This window comes from Papio anubis, chromosome 14 (assembly GCF_008728515.1).
Source record: "Papio anubis isolate 15944 chromosome 14, Panubis1.0, whole genome shotgun sequence".
NCBI lineage: Eukaryota > Metazoa > Chordata > Mammalia > Primates > Cercopithecidae > Papio > Papio anubis.
The window spans coordinates 39577011-39596229 of NC_044989.1; the positions used below are offsets into that span (position 1 = coordinate 39577011).

At 40.3% G+C, this 19219-nt stretch overlaps 1 protein-coding gene across 4 annotated transcripts in view; it reads right to left on the reverse strand.

Annotated features, from left to right (window-relative positions):
- Positions 1-17096, reverse strand: part of MAP4K3 (mitogen-activated protein kinase kinase kinase kinase 3) — a 188189-nt gene extending 171093 nt beyond the window's left edge. For all 4 annotated transcript variants that reach the window (XR_004178229.1, XM_031655091.1, XM_031655090.1 and 1 more), the window contains exon 1: positions 16683-17096. Coding sequence is in view for 3 of the 4 variants with exons in the window: in XM_031655091.1 (XP_031510951.1) it covers positions 16683-16778 (96 nt within the window). In the remaining variant the exon portion in view is untranslated. The remainder of the gene's footprint in view (positions 1-16682) is intronic.
- Positions 17097-19219: the final 2123 nt, after the last annotated feature.

A 19219-nucleotide genomic window follows, 5' to 3' on the forward strand; every position in this document is an offset into this window, starting at 1 on the left:
ATTTATTTGCTCAAATATCACTATTCAAAGGAAAAACTGAAGTCATGAATCACTAATTCTTTATTTTTTTTTATTTTGTTTTTTATTTAAAGAGACAGAGTCTCACCGTGTTGCCTAGGCTGGAGTGCAGTGCTGCAATCACAGCTTACAGCAGTCTTGAACTCCTGGGCTCAAGTGATCCTCCTGCCTCAGCCTCCCAAGCAGCTAGGACTACAAGCATGTGCCACTATGCCTGGCTTTTTTTTTTTTTTTTTTTTAAGAGATGGGGTCTAGCTATGTTGTCCAGGCTGGTCTCGAACTCCTGGCCTCAAGCAATCCTCCCACCTCAGCATCCTGAAGTGTTGGAATTACAACTATGAGCCATTATGGCCGGCCGCCATGAATTTCTCAAATATCAAAAGTGAGGAAGAAGTTAGAGAAGAGCTATTATTCCTTTGAAAACTCAAGCAAAAGATGTCTCTTTCCTTGATACCCCCATCATCAAAGAATTCTTATTCTCAGATGTCCACTATCCCTCCTGACGATATTTCCCTACTGGTTCCTTCAAATCTGCTAGTCTGCAGATATTACACCTGAATCAATCTGTCCAAAATCTAACTCCACATCTTCACTCAACTTTCCCATCTCTCCAGGTCATCTATGCCCCCAATTTCCCCTGTCATTAATCTAATTCACATAATTTCCATTCACTCCTAACTGGTACATCATCTTCCACATAATCTGAAATGTCAGACTGAGGATTAACCGTCCACTCCCCACCACATCCACCTCTCAGAGGACTAAGAAGTGGTCCCCGCCATCAACTAGCTCACTATCTACACTTCAGTTCATCAAACACCTCAATTGGTCCCCTTATTTCTATCACATTTAATTTATAACCTGAAGACAGTTTCTCAAGACATATTCTGGTCTCACCTACCTCTCTACAGCACAACACAGTGACTACAAGGCATGGGTTCTGGAGGTAAGACTGCCTGAATTCAATCCTGGTTTCACCACTTACTAGATTTATTAGATTTATTGACTTGGGCCTTTTTTTTTTTTTTTGTAGAGACAGGATTTTGCCATGTTGCCTACCCTGGTCTTGAATTCCTGGGTTCAAGCAATCCACCCACCTGAGCCTCCCAAAGTGTTGGTATTCCTGAGGTGAGCCATTGCACCTAACTGGGCCTATTCTTGACCTTTCTTTTTGTGTCTCAGTTTCTGTATCTGTAAAATGGAAATAACAACACTTACCTCGTAAGATTGTGAAAAGAATTAAAATGAGAATACCTATAAAGCGCTTACATAAAATAAGTTCTAGTACTTAGTATGTACTCTACAAATGTCATCTGCTATGATTATAACTATTGTTAACAATATCTAATATTCCCCATTATTCTCCAATACAAATCATTTGATGTACTTTGGCCCATTTCCTGTGTGATCTCTTCTTGCTTATTCCTCCTCCTACCAGTTCTTCATTCTTCAATATTCACCTCAACTACAATGCCCTTCCACTTTATCCACTTAAACCTAAACAATACATTAAAGCCAAACTTTCATTCTATCTCTTCTAAAAAGCCTTTATTTGGCTATGGGCTGCAATTTTTCTGATCTTCTGAACTTTTATTGGGAATCACATAATAATCACAAAATACTCCTTATTACTTAATGCTATAATTACTCCATACTATTCCCATATCCAGTCTGCCACCACCTTGAGAAGAGGGATTACGTTCTGTTCATCCTCTGGATCAGCCATGGTACACAGCTCAGCGTGGGTGCTCAATAATATTTATTGGTGCTAGAAGAAAGTAGCATGATCAAACTCCTTGAAAAGAGACCAGAGACAATGTCACCATTTCCTCCTGCCTTCTCAATCATTTGTAATTAGGATGCTTTGTCAACTACTCTTTCTGAACAGCAATTATACCCTCCTAACTAGAATCAATAGTCTTCTCCCAGTCCTCATCTCCCCTAGTTCTCTGCTGTATATCTGACTCCAAATTACAGCCCCAAACTCCTCGTGTTCGGAAACAGAGGAAAGACCATGTATAGACACCAGGAGAAAACAGCCAACTATAAGCCAAAGAGTGAGGCCTCAGAAGAACGAAACCTATTGAGACCTTGATCTCAGACTTCTAGTCTCCAGAACTGAGAAAATAAATTTCCATTGTATAAGCCACCTAGTCAGTGGTACTTTGTAATGGAAGCTATAGCAAATTAATACAAGAGTCCAGAAACAGACCCACACAAATATATTCAACTAATCTTTCACAAAGAAGCAAAGGCAATCCAATGGGAAAAGGAGTGTCTTTTCAACAAATAGTACTGGAACAACTGTACATCGACATACAAAACAAAATAAAATAAAAAATAAAAATCTAGACATGGACCTCAGATCTTTTACAAAAATTACCTCAAAATGGATCACAGACATAAATGTAAACTGCAAAATATAAAACAGATAACATACAAGAAAATCTAAGTGACCTCGGTCTAGCATTTTTAGATACAACACCAAAGGCACAACTCATGAAAGAAAAAACTGATAAGCTGGACTTCATGAAAATTAAAAACTACTGGGAAAAATACTGCATAACATATATCTGATAGAGGATACGTATCCAAAATATACAAAGAACTCTTTAAATTCAACAATAAAAAAAAATACAATTTTAAAAAGGGAAAAAATCTGAAGACACCTTACCAAAAAATATATACAGATGGCAAATATGCATAGGAAAAGATGATCAACATCATATATCATTAGGGGACTGCAAATTAAAACAATGCGATACCACTACACACCTATTAGAATAGCCAAAATCCAAAACACCACACCACCAAATGCTGGTGGGGATGTGGAGCAACAGGAACTCTCATTACTTTGCTGTTAGAAATGCAAAGTGCTACAGTCACTTTGGGAGACATCTTGGCAGTTTCTTACAAAGCTAAAAGCAGTCTTACCACACAATCCAGCAATCACACTCTTTGGTATACGCCAAATGAGCTGAAAATTTATGTCCATATAAAAACCTACACATGGATATTTATACCTGCTTTATTCATAATTGCCAAAACCTGCAAACAACCAAGATGTCCTTCAATAAGTGAATGAATAAACTGTGGTATAAACATACAATGAGATATTATGCAGTAATTTAAAAACAAAATCGGTATTGAGCCACAAAAAGATATGAAAGAAACTTAAATGCATATTGCTAAGGGAAAGAAGACCATCTGAAAAGGCTACATATTGTATGGTTCCAACTATATGACATTCTGGAAAAGACAAAACTATAGAGACAATAAAAACATCAGTGGCTGCCTGGAGTTGGGTGGAAGAGAAGGGAAGATGAAGAGATAGAAAACGGAATTTTTAAGGCAGTGAAACTATTCTGTATGATACTATACTGATGAAACATTTGTCAAAAGCACAGAAAATGTGCAACACAGAGTGGTCTCTAATGTATGTAAACTATGAGCTTTAATTAATATAATAATTTATCAGTATTGGTTCATCAATTTTTTTTTTTTTTTTTTTTTTGAGATGGAGTCTAATTCTGCTGCCCAGGCTGGAATGCAGTGGCATGTTCTCAGCTCACTGCAACCTCCGCCTTCCAGGTTCAAGCGATTCTCCTGCCTCAGCCTCCTGAGCAGCTGGAATTACAGGTATGTGCCACCATACCCAGTCAATTTTTGTATTTTTTGTAGAGACAGGGTTTTACCATGTTGGCCAGGCTGGTCTCGAACTCCCGACTTCAGGTGATCCACCCACCTCGGCCTCCCAAAATGCTGGGATTACAGGCATAAGCCATCGTGCCCAGCCTGGTTCATCAATTTTAACAAATGTATCACACTGAATTAAGACGGAAAGTGGAAAACCAGAGTTGAGGTTTCCACCAACAGCGGGAGGGGGATTAGAATCAAGGTGGGAGGGGATGGAGGAAGGAAGACTAGTAGATCTCTGCAATCCAGGTGCTTGGGGGTTTTAAAACCATCTGAGTACAGGCGAATAGTCGTGGGCCCACTCAAAACAGCACACTGGAACGGAGACTACTGAATAATGCTAGGACTCTGGAAGGGACTGTGCCTTCAGTAACGCAAAAACAATTTTTTTAAGGGTTAGGTCAGGCGCAGTGGCTCATGACTATAATCCCAGCACTTTGGGAGGTCGAGGTGGGAGGACTGCCTGAGCCCAGGAGTGTGAGACCAGCCGAGGCAACATAGTGAGACCTCGTCTCTACAAAAAATAAAAAAATTAGGTGGGTGAGGTGGTGGACACCTGTAGTCTCAGTTACCTTGGGAAGCTGAAGTGGGAGAATCACTTGATCCCAGGAGGTCGAGGCTGCAGTGAGCCTCGATTGTGCCAGTGCACAGCAGCCTGGGTGACAGAGCAATAACCTGACTCAAAAAAAAAAAAAAAGTTACCTACAAGCACAGGAGGATAACAACAAAGTCTGTGCTTGGGTGGAAGAAAAACAGTCCTCCAAGAATTCAAATCCAAGAGTCACTGTTCTTTTGATTTGGAGTTTAAGTTTGTATTATCTATAAGATGTGGGGAATCCCAAACTGAGAAATTAAATAAAAATTAATCCAAGACCAAAAAGACTCATGAGGTTACTGGAAGAAACAAAAGCAAAACTGTTTTGGAAGGACACCCACAGTCTCCCACCCACTCCCCACCAACCCCCCCAGCCCCTCCACCCATCCCTCAATTTAAACCACAAAGATTCTTACAGAAAAAAGTAGATGAATTCAAAATTAACATACAAATTCCCAGGCATGAGTCAGCACAAAACAAAGCAACAAATTGCAAGATGAAATCCTCCAAAATTTGAAATTATAGACTAATCTGAAAGCACTAAGAACAAGACAGTATGCAACAATACGAAGACTTGAAAAAGAATAACGGCCGGGCACGGTGGCTCAAGCCTGTAATCCCAGCACTTTGGGAGGCCAAGACGGGCGGATCACGAGGTCAGGAGATCGAGACCATCCTGGCTAACACGGTGAAACCCCATCTCTACTAAAAATACAAAAAACTAGCCAGGCGCAGTGGCAGGCTCCTGTAGTCCCAGCTACTCGGGAGGCTGAGGCAGGAGAATGGCGTAAACCCGGGAGGCAGAGCTTGCAGTGAGCTGAGATCGGGCCACTGCACTCCAGCCTGGGCGACAGAGTGAGACTCCGTCTCAAAAAAAAAAAGAAAAAGAAAAAGAATAACACAGATCTTCTAGAAATATAATTAATAAAACGTAAAAAGCAACGGAATATGCTATGGACTGAACTGTGTCCCTCTAAAATTCACATGCTGAAGACCTAACCCTCATTGTGGCGGCATCTGGAGATGGAGCTTTTAGGAGATAACTGGGTTTAGATGAGTTCCTGAGGTGGGGAAGGCCTCAGGATGGGATAAGTGCCCTTATGAGAAGACACCAGAAAGCATGCCCTCCCTTTCTGTGAGAAGGCCATCTACAAGCCAGAAAGAGAGCATCACTGGAAACCTGGCATCTTGATCTTGAATGCCTAGCCTCCAGAACTGTGAGAAAATTAATTTCTGTCATTTAAGCCACCTAGTCTGTGGCACGTTTTTATGGCAGCCCTAGCTAAGATAAAATCCAACTGGCCAAATCTGAAATTGTTTGAGCATCAAAATAAAAGTGATGAATCAAAACCCAATGAATAAAAGAAGAATCCATGAGCCCAAAAATAAATAAACAAAAATAGTTCTTCACAGTACAATGTCAACCAATACATGTATAATAAATTAATGGAGTTAGAAAATCATTTGGGAACCATTATAGTAATAATTCAAGTACAAAACATCATGGATATTAAAATTAGCAGGTATAAGTTTGATGAGGAACAAAATATTATATAGTCTCAAAGTATCTCCCCATAATTTACTTATTAATTAGAAAAAGAAAAGATAATAACCTGATAGTGAAGAAACTTGGCACACCAACATTAACCAAATAATCCAAGTCAACATTAATAAGGGAACTAATCAACATCATGTTCTTCCTGATACAATTCACTGAGCACACACAACACTATAAATTTCTGCCAAAAAATGTGTAACATGAATTTAAACAAAAGGAAACACCAAAAGTACCCCAAATGAGGAGAATTCTACAAAATAAGTGGTGTGTACTACTCAAAAATGTTGGTGTCTAAAAAGACAAAGAAAGGCTGAAAAACTCTTCTAGGTTAAGAGACTGAAGAGTCTTAGAAACTAAAAATAGCATATGATTCTCCTGGATTGATTTCTGGAGTTGGGGAGAAAATGCTATAATACGTATTACTGGGACTCCTGAAATTTCATAAGGTCTGTAGATCAAATAATAGTATTGTCTTAATATTAAAATTTCCTGATTTTGATAATTTATTGCAGTTTAAGTAAATGTCTTTCATTTTGAGAATACACGTCAAAGTGTACATGGGTAAAGGAGTTTGATGCCTGCAACTTACTCTCAAATGGTTCAGAAAAAAAAAAAGTATATATACAGAGAAAAAGTGATAAATGTGGTAAAGTATTAGCCATTGGTGAATCTTGGAAAAGATGTATTTTTTAAAAAAGTAAACTTTTTAAAAAAAATACAAGTTTCAAACAGCAGATGAGACACACAATTAAAGATAATAAAGATAAGAACCATAATACACGACACAGAATAAAGAGTTAGAAAAATCATGAGAAGTCATGGAGAACTAAAAGTTAAAGAATACAACAGGAGCTCTAAAGAGAAACAAGAAAGAGCGGAAGAAAAGATATCAAAGATATCGCAGTTTACAATTTTCCAGGACTTATGAAATACACTACTCTTCAGATTAAAGAAAAACAGTAAATATTTTTATTAAAATCCATACATAACATTGTGAAACTGTGTACACACCAGAATCAAAGAAAAAAATCTTAAAAGTCAAATAGGGAGGAAAGAAAAAGTAAGACTAGCTACAAGCAACAATAATTATATTGACAACAGACTTCTCAGCAGCACAACAGGTAACCAGAAGACAAGATATCTTCAAAGTGCTGAGAAAAAAACAACCGTCAGCCTAGAGTTCTATACCCCACTAAACTATGATTTAAAAGTAAAGACAAAATAAAGACAATGGGGAGGGGGAGGAGGAAGACTGGGTTTACCCTATACAGTTCCTCACTTAAAAAGAAAAATAAAAAGAAAGAAAAAAATCCTACCAAATACTGCTACAAGATTAAAGAAATCTGAACCCAGAATGAAGGAATATAATGCCAAGAAGAAACAGTGAGTAAAGAAATTGAAAACTCCTACAGGTAAACGTAAGGAAGCACTGTTTGTATAAAACGATAATAAAACTAAACTGGGACATTTAAGAACAGCAGAACCAAAGTAAGACAACACAAAACAGGAAGGTGGTGAATGAAATTAAGCCTTCTAAATTCCACATACTGACCAGAAAGAGAACAGAGAAAGATCAGTTAACTTTAGACTAATTACACATGTTGCAATTTTAACGGTAACCACCAAAAGAATAAAAGTAAAATCTTTAACTTCTAAATCAATAGAGATGAAAGGGAAGAAATAAATCTTACCGAATACCGTCTAAATAACCAAGCAGGTTAAAGACTGGCCCTAATGAATTTGATAAATACTACATTGTAGGTCAAGTGAGTTCTAAATTCTTTAACTGGCACTCATTTATCCGTGTCTCATATATGTGAAACATTGTCTACCACATTTCCCAATATGTCTCCTTAGAATAGTTGTCTTATTACTTCTTTGCCCCCTTAGGTCCCACAGCAGTATTTTTAACCCAGATTTACTCTTTTGGAATGACGTCACAGTTCTCTAAAACTGCAAATCCAATTTTTCTTCAAGTCCCAGGTCAAGATTCACTCTTTCAGGAAGTCAACTTATTTTTCCCTTAAGTTAAAATTTCTACAGTATTCACATAGCTTTATTGTTTTCTTCTAATTGTTAAAATAATGCCTTAGACATGTTCCTTAGATGTTTCATACATGCAGATTTTGTTTCCTTATATCAGAGTTTAAGTTCCTCAAGATAAGAATTTTTTTTAGGATCTCCTAAATAATCCAGCAGTGTTATTTTTCACTAAAGGATGAAGTAAACTTTAAATGTATTTTCCTTTAATAAGCTCAAAAGCTGTGAGTTTTGCAAAATACACATCAACACACACATCTTATATATGAAAGTAAACCGTTTATAAGGTGTTTGTTACAATTTTTGGGGCCGGGTGCAGTGGCTCATGCCTGTAATCTCAGTACTTTGGGAGGCCGAGGTGGGTGGATCACCTGAGGTCAGGAGTTCGAGATCAGCCTGGCCAACATGGCGAAACTCCGTCTCTACTAAAATAATACAAAAAATTGGCTGGAAGTGGTGGCGGGTGCCTGTAATCCCAGCTACTTGGGAGGCTGAGGCAGGAGAACCGTTTGAACCCGGGAGGTAGAGGTTGCAGTGAGCCAAGATCGCGCCATTACACTCCAACCTGGGCAACAAGAGCAAAACTCTGTCTCAAAAAAAAAAAAATTCTTTGGATACATAGAAAAAATGAGTATCTTTTAAAATAGTCATTTTCGCCTGTCTTTTTTGCCAAATTTTATTAAAGGGAGTCCGTGGGCCAGGCGCAGTGGCTCACATCTGTAATCCCAGCACTTTGGGAGGCCGAGGTGGGCAAATCACGAGATCAAGAGTTCAAGACCAGCCTGGCCAACACGGTGAAACCCCGTCTCTACTAAGAATACAAAAATTAGCCGGGCATGGTGGCACATGCCTGTAATTCCAGCTACTTGGGAGGCTGAGGCAGGAAAATTGCTTGAACCCAGGAGATGGAGGTTGCAGCAAGCCGAGATCGCGCTACTGCACTCCAGCCTGCGCAATAGAGCAGAGTCTGGAAAAAATAAAATACAAAAAAAAAAAAAAGGAGTCCATATGCTCAGGGTTAAAAATGAACAATATTAAGCCAAAGGAAGTCAGAAACTACTAGTACAATGATAATTTTAATAAAAACTGAAAAAATGGCTTATATTGTAATTACTATGTAATCCTGAAGAAGTTTTCCATAATTATATTTCACTACAATATTAGTAGGAAAAGTCAGGGATAACATTCATGAATTAAAATAAAGCAACATATTGATGAGATAAAGATCATCTAAATAAATGTAAAGATATAGTCATAGATCAGAAGACTGAATGCATTTAAGATCTCAATTCTCCACTAACTGAGTGACAGATCCCACATAATCCCAGCAGGCTGTATATATGATAAAATATCACAAAATTATATACAAAGATACAAAAAATGAATGCATACAAAAACTGGTGAAATCTGACTAAGGCTTAGTTAACTGTATGGTGCCAATTAATTTCCTCATTTTGATAATGCACTATAGGTATGTAAAGATATCACCACTGGGGGAAGCTGGGTGTTGGGTACATGAGACCTCTTTCACTCTTTTTGCAATGAATTTGAACTGTGTATCTCAAAATTTAAAGTTAAGACAAAATTCCAGTAGGCTTTTATATTTAACTTGAAAAGCCGATTCAAAAATTTGTACGGAAAAGCAAAGGACCTAAAATAGATAAAACCATTTTGAAAAGGTAGAACAGAATTGGATGATTCACTCTGCCTAATTTCAAGACTTTCGATAAAGCTACAGTAAACAAGACAGTGAGGTACTGGTGAAAGTATAGACATACAGCTCAAAAGAATAAGAGTCCAGAATATACTCACATGTGTACTGTCAACTGATTTTCATCAAAAGTGCTGAGGCAATTCATTCATGATTCATTTATACAAAGTTCTAAAAGAGCTTTCATGGTGACAGAAAGGAGAACAGTAATTGTGGGCGGGTGGTATTTATGACTGGCTGGGAAGGGGCATGCATTAATCTGTTCTCAAGTTCCTAATAAAGACATACACAAGACTGGGTAATTTATAAAGGAAAGAGGTTTAATTGACTCACAGTTCCACATGGCTGAGGAGGCCTTACAATCATGGCATGTGTAGGTTAGCATACAGGCAATGAAGAGGAGATTCTTTGAGCAAGGTAAGGTAGATGATTTATACAGAAAGAATTTTTACAATCTCAAATTTCTAAGAGCTTAAACAAACAAAATGAATGTCTTATTTCAACATATCTAAATTTATGGTCAAATCCAAAATTATTCTACAGAGTTTAAGGGCTAAGGTAGGCAGTACATTATTACATTAGGAAATCAAACCTATAATCAGGTTAAGGCAGTCAGAACTCAGAAACGTGGCATCTTCCACAACAAAAAAAGACTCTTAAAAAAACCTGAAGCAAAAAGAAATACTATTTTTGTACATATAAAGGTGGTATGAAAAAATAAATAAAAATTAAAAAAGAAACATGATTTCATTTCTTGAATCGAAGGTCTTTTTTGTATTGGTGAACAAAGTCCTCTTCCTAAAAGCCCAATTTAATCGTATTTAAAAAAAAAAAACGAAAGTCGTATGTGATAGCCTACTGCTATATTCACTAGTCAGTCACTAGGGGTCTTCCGTTCAAAATGACAGAGTATCTTCATATGCATATAACAATTATGAACATTGCTTAATATGCCAAAGATACATTAAGCCTACTGATTTCAGATTTAAGACCTAATAACAGTCCATTACATTTAACTCATTCTGTACCCACTACTGCCAGAACTCTAAGTCAAGCCCAATGCCACCTCCTCTGCAAGGCCTGCTGTGATTTCTCCCAGTCAGAAACAATGATCTTCTTCCTCTAAACTCACGTAGCCATGGTTTGTTCCTCTCATGTTGGTTCATTTATTCATTCCATAAATATATATTAAGAACCTAATATGGGTCAGCTACTCTTCTAGGCTCTGGGGATACAGCAATGAACAAAGCAAAATCACATTTCCTGGATTTACACTCTACTGGGGAGAGACAGGCAATAAACAAATAAACATGTGGTGATACATGCCATAATGAAAAATTAAGTAAAGAGCCGAACTGAATCTTTCTGTGAAGCTAACAAAACTTAAAGTTCAGGCCCCTTCACTAGCATGGCCCTCTATGAGTGCTGAGAGTTGCTGGGACATGTAGACTATTCCAGGTGGAGACAGGGAGCCGGGTAGTTATCAGAAAGCATTTTTTGTGAGCATTTCTGATTAAATGCCTAAGCAAATCTCAGAAGAAAGGGATCTGACTAGGGTTACAGTATTTTGTTGGGATATCTTTTCTTATTCTAAAGATTCACTTTCATACCTTTTTTAATTCTAGTTTTTTGTTTTCTTAATGAGGGTCCCCAAAACTGCATAAACTTCAGGTCCCGTAAAACCTGGATCCATCCCTGATTTGTATCCCTGAAAGTGGTGGGAGAAGTGCTGTTTTTTGTAGGGTGGAAAGGAACAGGCTCATTAGAAGGTGACATCTGAGCTGAGACTTTAAATGAAGAAGCAAACCAAACAGATACTGGTGGTGAGGGGTGGATTTTAGGCAGAGACAGCAAGCGAGAAACCCTGAGGCAGAGCATGAGGAACACAGTAGGTTAGAAGAACAGTAGTAGGAAAAATACATAATAATAAATACTTCTAGACACTAACAGCAATTAACAATAACTACACTTTTATGTGTCAGGTACTGTCCCAAACACTTTTCTAAGCATCTCCATTTTACAGCTGAGGAAACTGAGACACAGAGAGAGGAATTAAGTAATTGGCCTAAGGACAAAGCTAGTGGGTGGTGAAACTAGGCAGCCTGGCTCCAGAACCCTGTTCTCAAATCACTATGCTGTGCTACAGAGGTCGGTTGTGCAATTATGGAGTATCTACAGAATCTCTCAGCCAGCAAGAGATTTAATATGATATAAATGAGGAAACCAACAAGGTTTTGATCTCAAACTATGATAGCTAATAGCGGGTACACATTTTATGTTCCTGTAAATACCAAGTACCAAGCCTTGTCATTTCTGCTACTCTACTCACAGTTCCTAACACATTTCCTCTCATATTACAGCTGTTCAATGGATGATGGCTGTTCAATGTACTCTCATGAGAGAACTTACTATTCATTCTCAATACAAAATGATGCATTAGATATGTTTCACCAATAAATACATATACAGATCAAAGGCTGGAGGTAAGTACCTCCTTTAAGGAATCAGATCTGTATCAAATTCAGATAACCTGTTTGTTTGCTTTTCAAACATTCTAGAAAAATTACCTCGCTATCTGTTTCATTGTCACTTTTCATCTCAAATAGCTAGCGATGATGGGAAATTCTACTTTAATCAACTTCAAATGATCTTTCTGAAGTTTAGGGCCATTTCTTCTGGTCTCTCTAGAGTCTATCCTAAATGGAAGTAAATAAAAGTGAGCATAACTCCAAATAACAACGTTTGAGCTTCCTTCAAATGTTCTTTTCTAAATGCTTAAAGTCTTCATATTCCTTATCAGTTAGGTTTAAGAATTGAGTTTTCCAGAAAAGTTCTCACAAATGCTGATTATAATGCAAGAATTAGTCTATGATGATATTAAATAGAACACCTTGAAAGATGCGTAATTACACATAAACTAACACGGAATTCTCTAAATGCATACAAATTGGTTTCCTGATTTTACTGCCCAATCCTCACCTTTTTGCCTGCCAGCTTTCACGGACACTTTAAATCTATTTACACAGACTACCATGTGAATACTACCTGGAAGCTTAGCAACACGGCAGCCCGTGCTTCAGAGGGAATGGCTTCCAAACACACAAAGATTAAAAAAAATCAGTATCGACCTTTCCAAAGCATGTTCTACGAGACACTAGTACTAAGGACAAGCAATATGTATTACAGAGAAAAAGAATCTCATAGTCAAGTAAGTTTGGAGTTTGCTAGGTTAAGCAAAGTTTACCAGGTTTCTTTACCATAGGACTTCTCAGTCTTTAACCTACTCATGGTATGGCTTTTCCTGAAGCACCCCAACCACACTTTGGAAAATGCCTGTGTACAGAATTTGGCTAATGCCTAAAAAGTCCAGTCCAGAAGTCACTAAAGATGACTCTAAGGCTTAAAGCCTAGAGTCTTTGTGTATCCAGTCTTGGATACACAGGCTAGGAATTGTTCACGGGAACCAGACTAAAACCATAAGACTAGGTAAGACACTTCCTTAGAAACCATATTAAGACTATTCCTTCAAAACTTCTTTTGCCTTATCCTATCTCCAGCTTTACTATCTCCTGCTTCTTTCTAGCAATAAATCTAGAAAAACTTAAGGATATGAAGACTTAAAGGGTAGGAATAATAAAAATTAAACTGGAAAAATACGTGAGAAAAGATGGCACAATGCATGTGAAAATCATATTATGATCTATTATAACTACCTAATTTTTCCAAGAAAACTTTTTTGAATGGCAAAGCTATGGATCATTTTTTCTTTTCATTTTTTTGGATCATGAAGCTCTTTAAGAATGCAATGAATGCTATAACCCATCTCCACAGAAAAACACAAATACATACAACATTAAGCCTATTAATTTTAGAGCACTCCATGGATCTCCTGAGGCCCAACTAAAGAGCTTTAGTTGTCAGCTCCTAGGTCTCTAGGTAACCCAAGCTGCAGGCACTTCATGACAGATAAAGTCTGCAGAGTTACAGGACACTTACAAGATATGACTTTTTTTACACAGTGCAGATAAAATGTATATATGCATTGGCCTGAAAAAAATAAAGATTACTTATTGAGTAAAATCTGAGTCATTTATTCAATACCAAAAATAGAAGGGCATATGATGGTAATAATACTTCCACAACAAAACAGCTCTGAGAGGTTGATTCCACAAGGTCACAGAGCTAATAAATCCCAGATTGTCCACATTCTCATTCAGTGCTTTCTAACTAAACCAAGCCACCTTAAGTACAATAAATATGTTATTACATTGAGTAGGAAACCATTTTCAAAATAAAAATCTCCACCAACCTTCCAAGAATGACTATAATCAGGTCTCTATTTAATCCAAGCACTCTATTTTTAGCATCTAAATGTTGACAAATTAAGGAACAAATTATATATATTGGCTTTTGAAAACAAAATGTACTTCTCTCTAGCACAATTAATTTGTATAAATAAGAAAAATCTAAAACAGCAAAACAAATAACAAAAATATGTAACTTTATAGTATAAACTTGATTATAGACAAAAATACAAACAAGAGTTTAGCAGGCAGGAGGATATGATGCCAAGAACTACATGAAGTTTCTCTGCTTTGGTCACTGGCATTGGAAGAGTCTGGCAGACAGGGTGCAAGCATCTATTATCTGATGTCCACTTGGCAGACTACATAAACAGTGAGGCCTAACGGCAGAGCAGGAGTTAAGTATTCCAACTACTACTTAAAGATCTACACTAACTCAGAGTGTGGCTACAACTCAAATGCTAAACTAAATGTGTGCCTCAGTTTCTCCACTGGAAATGTAATACATTACCTGCCCATCTCCTGTCTTTAGAGAGGCAGTACTGCCTATTGGTTAAGAATACAGTCTCTAACTGGTTTAAATTTTGGCTTTGCCACCTACCAACTTTGGCAAGTTAATCTCCTTGTGCCTCAGTTTATTCAACTGCAAAATGGAGTTAACAAGAGCACCTATCTCACAGGGTTGCTGTTAGGATCAATTAGAAAAATCTTACAGTGCCTGGCAAGTAATAAGCATTCCATAAACATCAGCTAGTATTATCATTATTTTAAACAAATGACAACATTAACCAACTTACTATACCTTTATTACACTTAGGAAATTACAGGCCCTAATTTTTTTTGCTTTTGAATCATGTGGCTTAACTACTAGCTGTTTTTAAAAATATAGTAAGTACACAGCCAATTATTCCTGTAAAAATATTTACTGTATACCCTGCCCCCTAAAACGTATACATTAATCAAGTTTTAGTTAACTTTTCATCGGAATATAAGTGAACTCCCCCAACCAGTCATAAGCTACTTGCATCCATCCACTTCTACTTTCACAGTCATCACCAAATTCCTTAACACCATTATTCTTACCTAGACTATGATAATGGCCTCCCAGCTGCTCCATTCCACTCTTCATACTGTAGTAGGGAGCTCTTTTAAAAACCTAAATCTAATGTCACTCCTCTGCTTAAAAGCCTGCAATGGTTCCCCATTGTCCTAAAGAAGTCCGATCTCCTAATGAGAACTAAGAGGCCTGTAAGATCTAGGGCCACCCTCCCGCTCTGGCTTCTTTCAAATCGGGCCTCAGAGCCTTCACATATCATGCTCCCCTATCTGGCACAATCCCCTCTCACCAGTAGCCTAAGCAATGCCTAATCATCTCTGGGATCTCAGCTAAAAGGCGATGAGCCTCTGACACCCCAAACTGGATTAGGTCCTCCTATTACATGCTCTCATAACCCTGATCCTAATACTCTTCTCTGCAGCACAAAATAAAACTGCAATAATTATTTAAATGGCTATTTCATACTGTCCTTGTCCAAAAAAATAGAAACCCCTAGTAAGATTTGGAACCAAGTCTATCGTTTACTGCTACAACCCAAAGTGCTTACTTGCCCAGTATCTCATACATTGGAGCTGTGCTCAATATACCTATATTGCATAGTGGGAAAGTGATGAGATCCACGATGGTGAAAAGCAGATCATCCACAAAACGAGACCAAAGCAGAACACTGGCTGCACTGTATTAAATATGTAAGTTACCACAGGCATTACACTGAAGAGTAAAAACCTGCTTAAACATGGGCAAAATAAAGTTAAGACTAAACTTTCCAATGCAAAATTAAGTTTCTTTGTGCATCCTCAGGTGTTATGTGAAACAGGAGGAGTTCAACTTCAGTTACCAGTAAGAAGATACACAACTAAATCAAGACTGCTGCCACATTTGGCAACAACCTCCTCTCTTCTTGGCAGTAACTGCGAGGCCAAGAGTTGAGTTGGCCAGGGAAGAGTGATTTATCCTCCCACATTTAGAAGTGGTCCCTCTACAACAGGAATGCCGTACTGCTAATGGACTTTGAATTCTAACCTTGTCAAACCAGTACCTTCCCTAAGTATTCAAGTCACTTTTTAAAAAAACAAGTTTAAAAGGCATCGCAGTCCAATTCGATTTAGAGAAATCAAAGTTGCTCTTTCAAAAAAAAAAAAAAAAAAGTCATTACTTGGAAAATTAAAATAAACTGATAGGGGGATGGATAAGGCGCTAAAGGCTGAGAGCTGTAGATGGAGAATCGAGGTCGCCCAGCATAGTATAGTAACTACCACCAAGGCCTGGTGGGTAGCAGCTCCCAATCTAGAGCGGACGATCCCAGGTTCGTGCGAAGCAGGCAGGTTTGACAACGCCAGACCCCTGCTGTCCGGTTCGTCGCGCTGACCCAGCCAATGCAACAAACGCCCAGACCCTCTCTGCACTATGATGAGCAGAGTGGCCGCTCTCGTTCTGCCTTTCCCTGGAAATGCGCGCAAGAGGGGAGGTGGCAAAAATCACGTTCACCGGAGGGCTCAGGTAAGGGCTGGGGAGGTCTCGGGGTTACACATTTGGCCCTTTGTTCACCAAGGCAGCACAGCCCTCGGCGTCCGCAGCTCCTCCTCCCCGACTGCTCCCAGGCGCCAGCGTCTCCCGAGGACAGGCGGCGCGAGCTCGGGCGCCCAGGCTTGGCTGAGGGTCGGGACCCCACGGCCTCGGCGGCGCGCGGCCCCTGCCTTTACCTTGTAGACGTCGCCGTAGGTGCCGCTGCCGATGCGCTGAATCAGCTCGAAGTCCTCCTGCGGGTTCCGGCGGGACAGATCGAAGCCGGGGTTCATGGCGGGCCCCAGGTGCCCCCCGCCTCCCTCCCGGGCAGGGGAGGGGGGGCGCTCAGGGGGCCACACGGAGAGAGGGCGCCGCGGCCGGCCCCCGGCTCCCCCGGCGGTCACAATCGCCCGGCTCCACGCTGCGGCCGCCGCCGCCGCCGCTCCCCTCGCGCCGCTGCGGACGACGACAAGCGGCCCAACCGTCCCCGCCCCCCGCAGCCCGCCGCCGCGCCGAACCCGGTCACACCCACAAGGAGAGGAGAACCCTCGCAGCCCCTCGCTCGGGGTGAAACTCCAACATGGCTTCCGCTTTCGCCGCTCCTCCCCCTCCCCTTACTCCGACTCCTCCAACCTCCTCCCCCTTTTCCCGACTCCCGCCCGACTGCGCAGCCGCGATCCCGGAGGGAGCGCTCCGGGCCTGGCGCGCACCCGACCCCATGCGCGTTCCGGCTCCGCGCGCCTGTGAGGCCGGGGCCGGCGGCTGAACGGCTTGGAACCCGAAACGCCTCGGCTTTCCTGCGGACCCGCGCGCGGCCGCTGCCCCCGGACGCTTGAGAAGGTTTGCCTGGCCCAGGGACCGTGGTTAGGACCAGCAGAAAGTGGCTTCTTTTCGTTTCTGATTCCCCTAACGACAAAGTTGGACCTTGGTTTATCTGGTCCCAGTTCCAAGCAGATAGCATAGTGGTAATATCCAAGACAGCCAATGTCCCAGACTTTATTATTTTAGAAGCAGCTACACATAGGATACCACAGAGTGCTACAGCCTTTCTGGGATTGCGGGGAGGGGTCACTAAACACACCGTGAGGAAAACCCCCAGGAAAAGTGAGCTGTGCTTGCTTGCCCCTGTTTCCGACACTCGGACCCTCGGAGTTGGCCTGCTAGGGTGCAAAGGAGGGCAGGCCAGGAGGGCCGCCAGGGAGGTGTGTGCAGTGGGCAGCGCGTAAAAGCTCCAGGAGGAAAACACGCGAAACAGCTGCCCACCATCCCGCGTTGGAGGCAGGCAGAGCACAGAACTAAAGCAGTGATTGACCTCCCTCTTTAAGAGGGTTGGATTATCAAAGACGGGCGGGGACTGCGCAGGCTGTCAAGCAACCCTGCAAAGAAGGGGTGGAGGATGGACTAGATCCATTACGGTACCTGAAATATAAACACGTGATGATCCGGAAGCTCTTTAGCTGTGACCTTACCTACCCAAAACCCCACCCTGCTTAAGACCCAGATTGCGCGTCTTATGTCTAAGCTATGTGGACTCCAGCTCCGATTGTTAATACTTGCCCAGGAAAGCTTGAGGGTAATGGAAGGTTATTTTTTTTCTGTTCTCATTGAACTTCCCAGTAGACATTTCCAAGCGCTTTAATCAATTAGGTGATGGCCACTTTGGCAATACCACCTTGGAGTTTTGCTTCGGAAATGCTTTCCTAATCCCCTTAGGCACCACACCTTCTAACCACTAATATTCCCTAATACCTCATGGCTCCTGAGAAACTAGGTCTCATCAAACCTGTTAAGGATAAGTATAATCAAATAATAGTAGAGCAAACTACGTAACTGCTTCATACTTTTTAAAAAAATATTTTCAATCCTTTTGCTTATAGGAAAATTGCGTGTTTACTAAATTCTCAAATTGTTTACTTTGAGTATCTGTTGACTAATTTGATGTTTTAAAATGGTTGTCTCTTCACCTATACAAGTAGCCTTTCAGTTATGTAATTTTTAATTATTAAATTTTAAAGCATCAGTAATATGAAAGTATCACTTGAATGATTGCCTTAGGAGTGCATATCATTGAATATCTTCTAGATGGATCTACCTTCAGGCTCTTCAGGTATCTTGAGAAACTCCTGACTATAAATGTTATTCCATAGCTAAGGATCTCGCTTTTGCCTGTTTAAGGTACTTGCCCAGGACCCAGATTACAGGCCTTCCTTCAGTTTGTCCACATTTCGAGAATTGTTTGGCATCTTTAGGCCAAATGCGAGGATAATTAGCCAAGGATTCAAATAAGCAGACCTGACAAATTATCCCAAATGGGAGCCAGGTCTGCTCTTTTTCTCTGCCTTTTTTTTTTTGAGACAGAGTTTCGCTCTTGTTGTTCCAGGCTTGAGTGTAAGGGTGCAATCTCAGCTCACCGAATCCTCTGCCTCCCGGGTTCAAGCGATTCTCCTGCCTCAGCCTCCCGAGCAGCTGGGATTACAGGCATGCAACACCACGCCCGGCTAATTTTTGTGTTTTTACTAGAGACAGGATATCTCCTTGTTGGTCAGGCTGGTCTCAAACTCCCGACCTCAGGGGATCTGCCTGCCTAGGCCTCCTGAAGTGGTGAGATTACAGGCATGAGCCACCGCGCCCAGCCTCTTCCTTTTTAATGCCAGAAAGCCAAATTCTCAGGACTGAAAGCTGCACAAGAAAGTTCTAATGGTTTCAGTGTTTTATTTGCTGAGCTTATCATCTG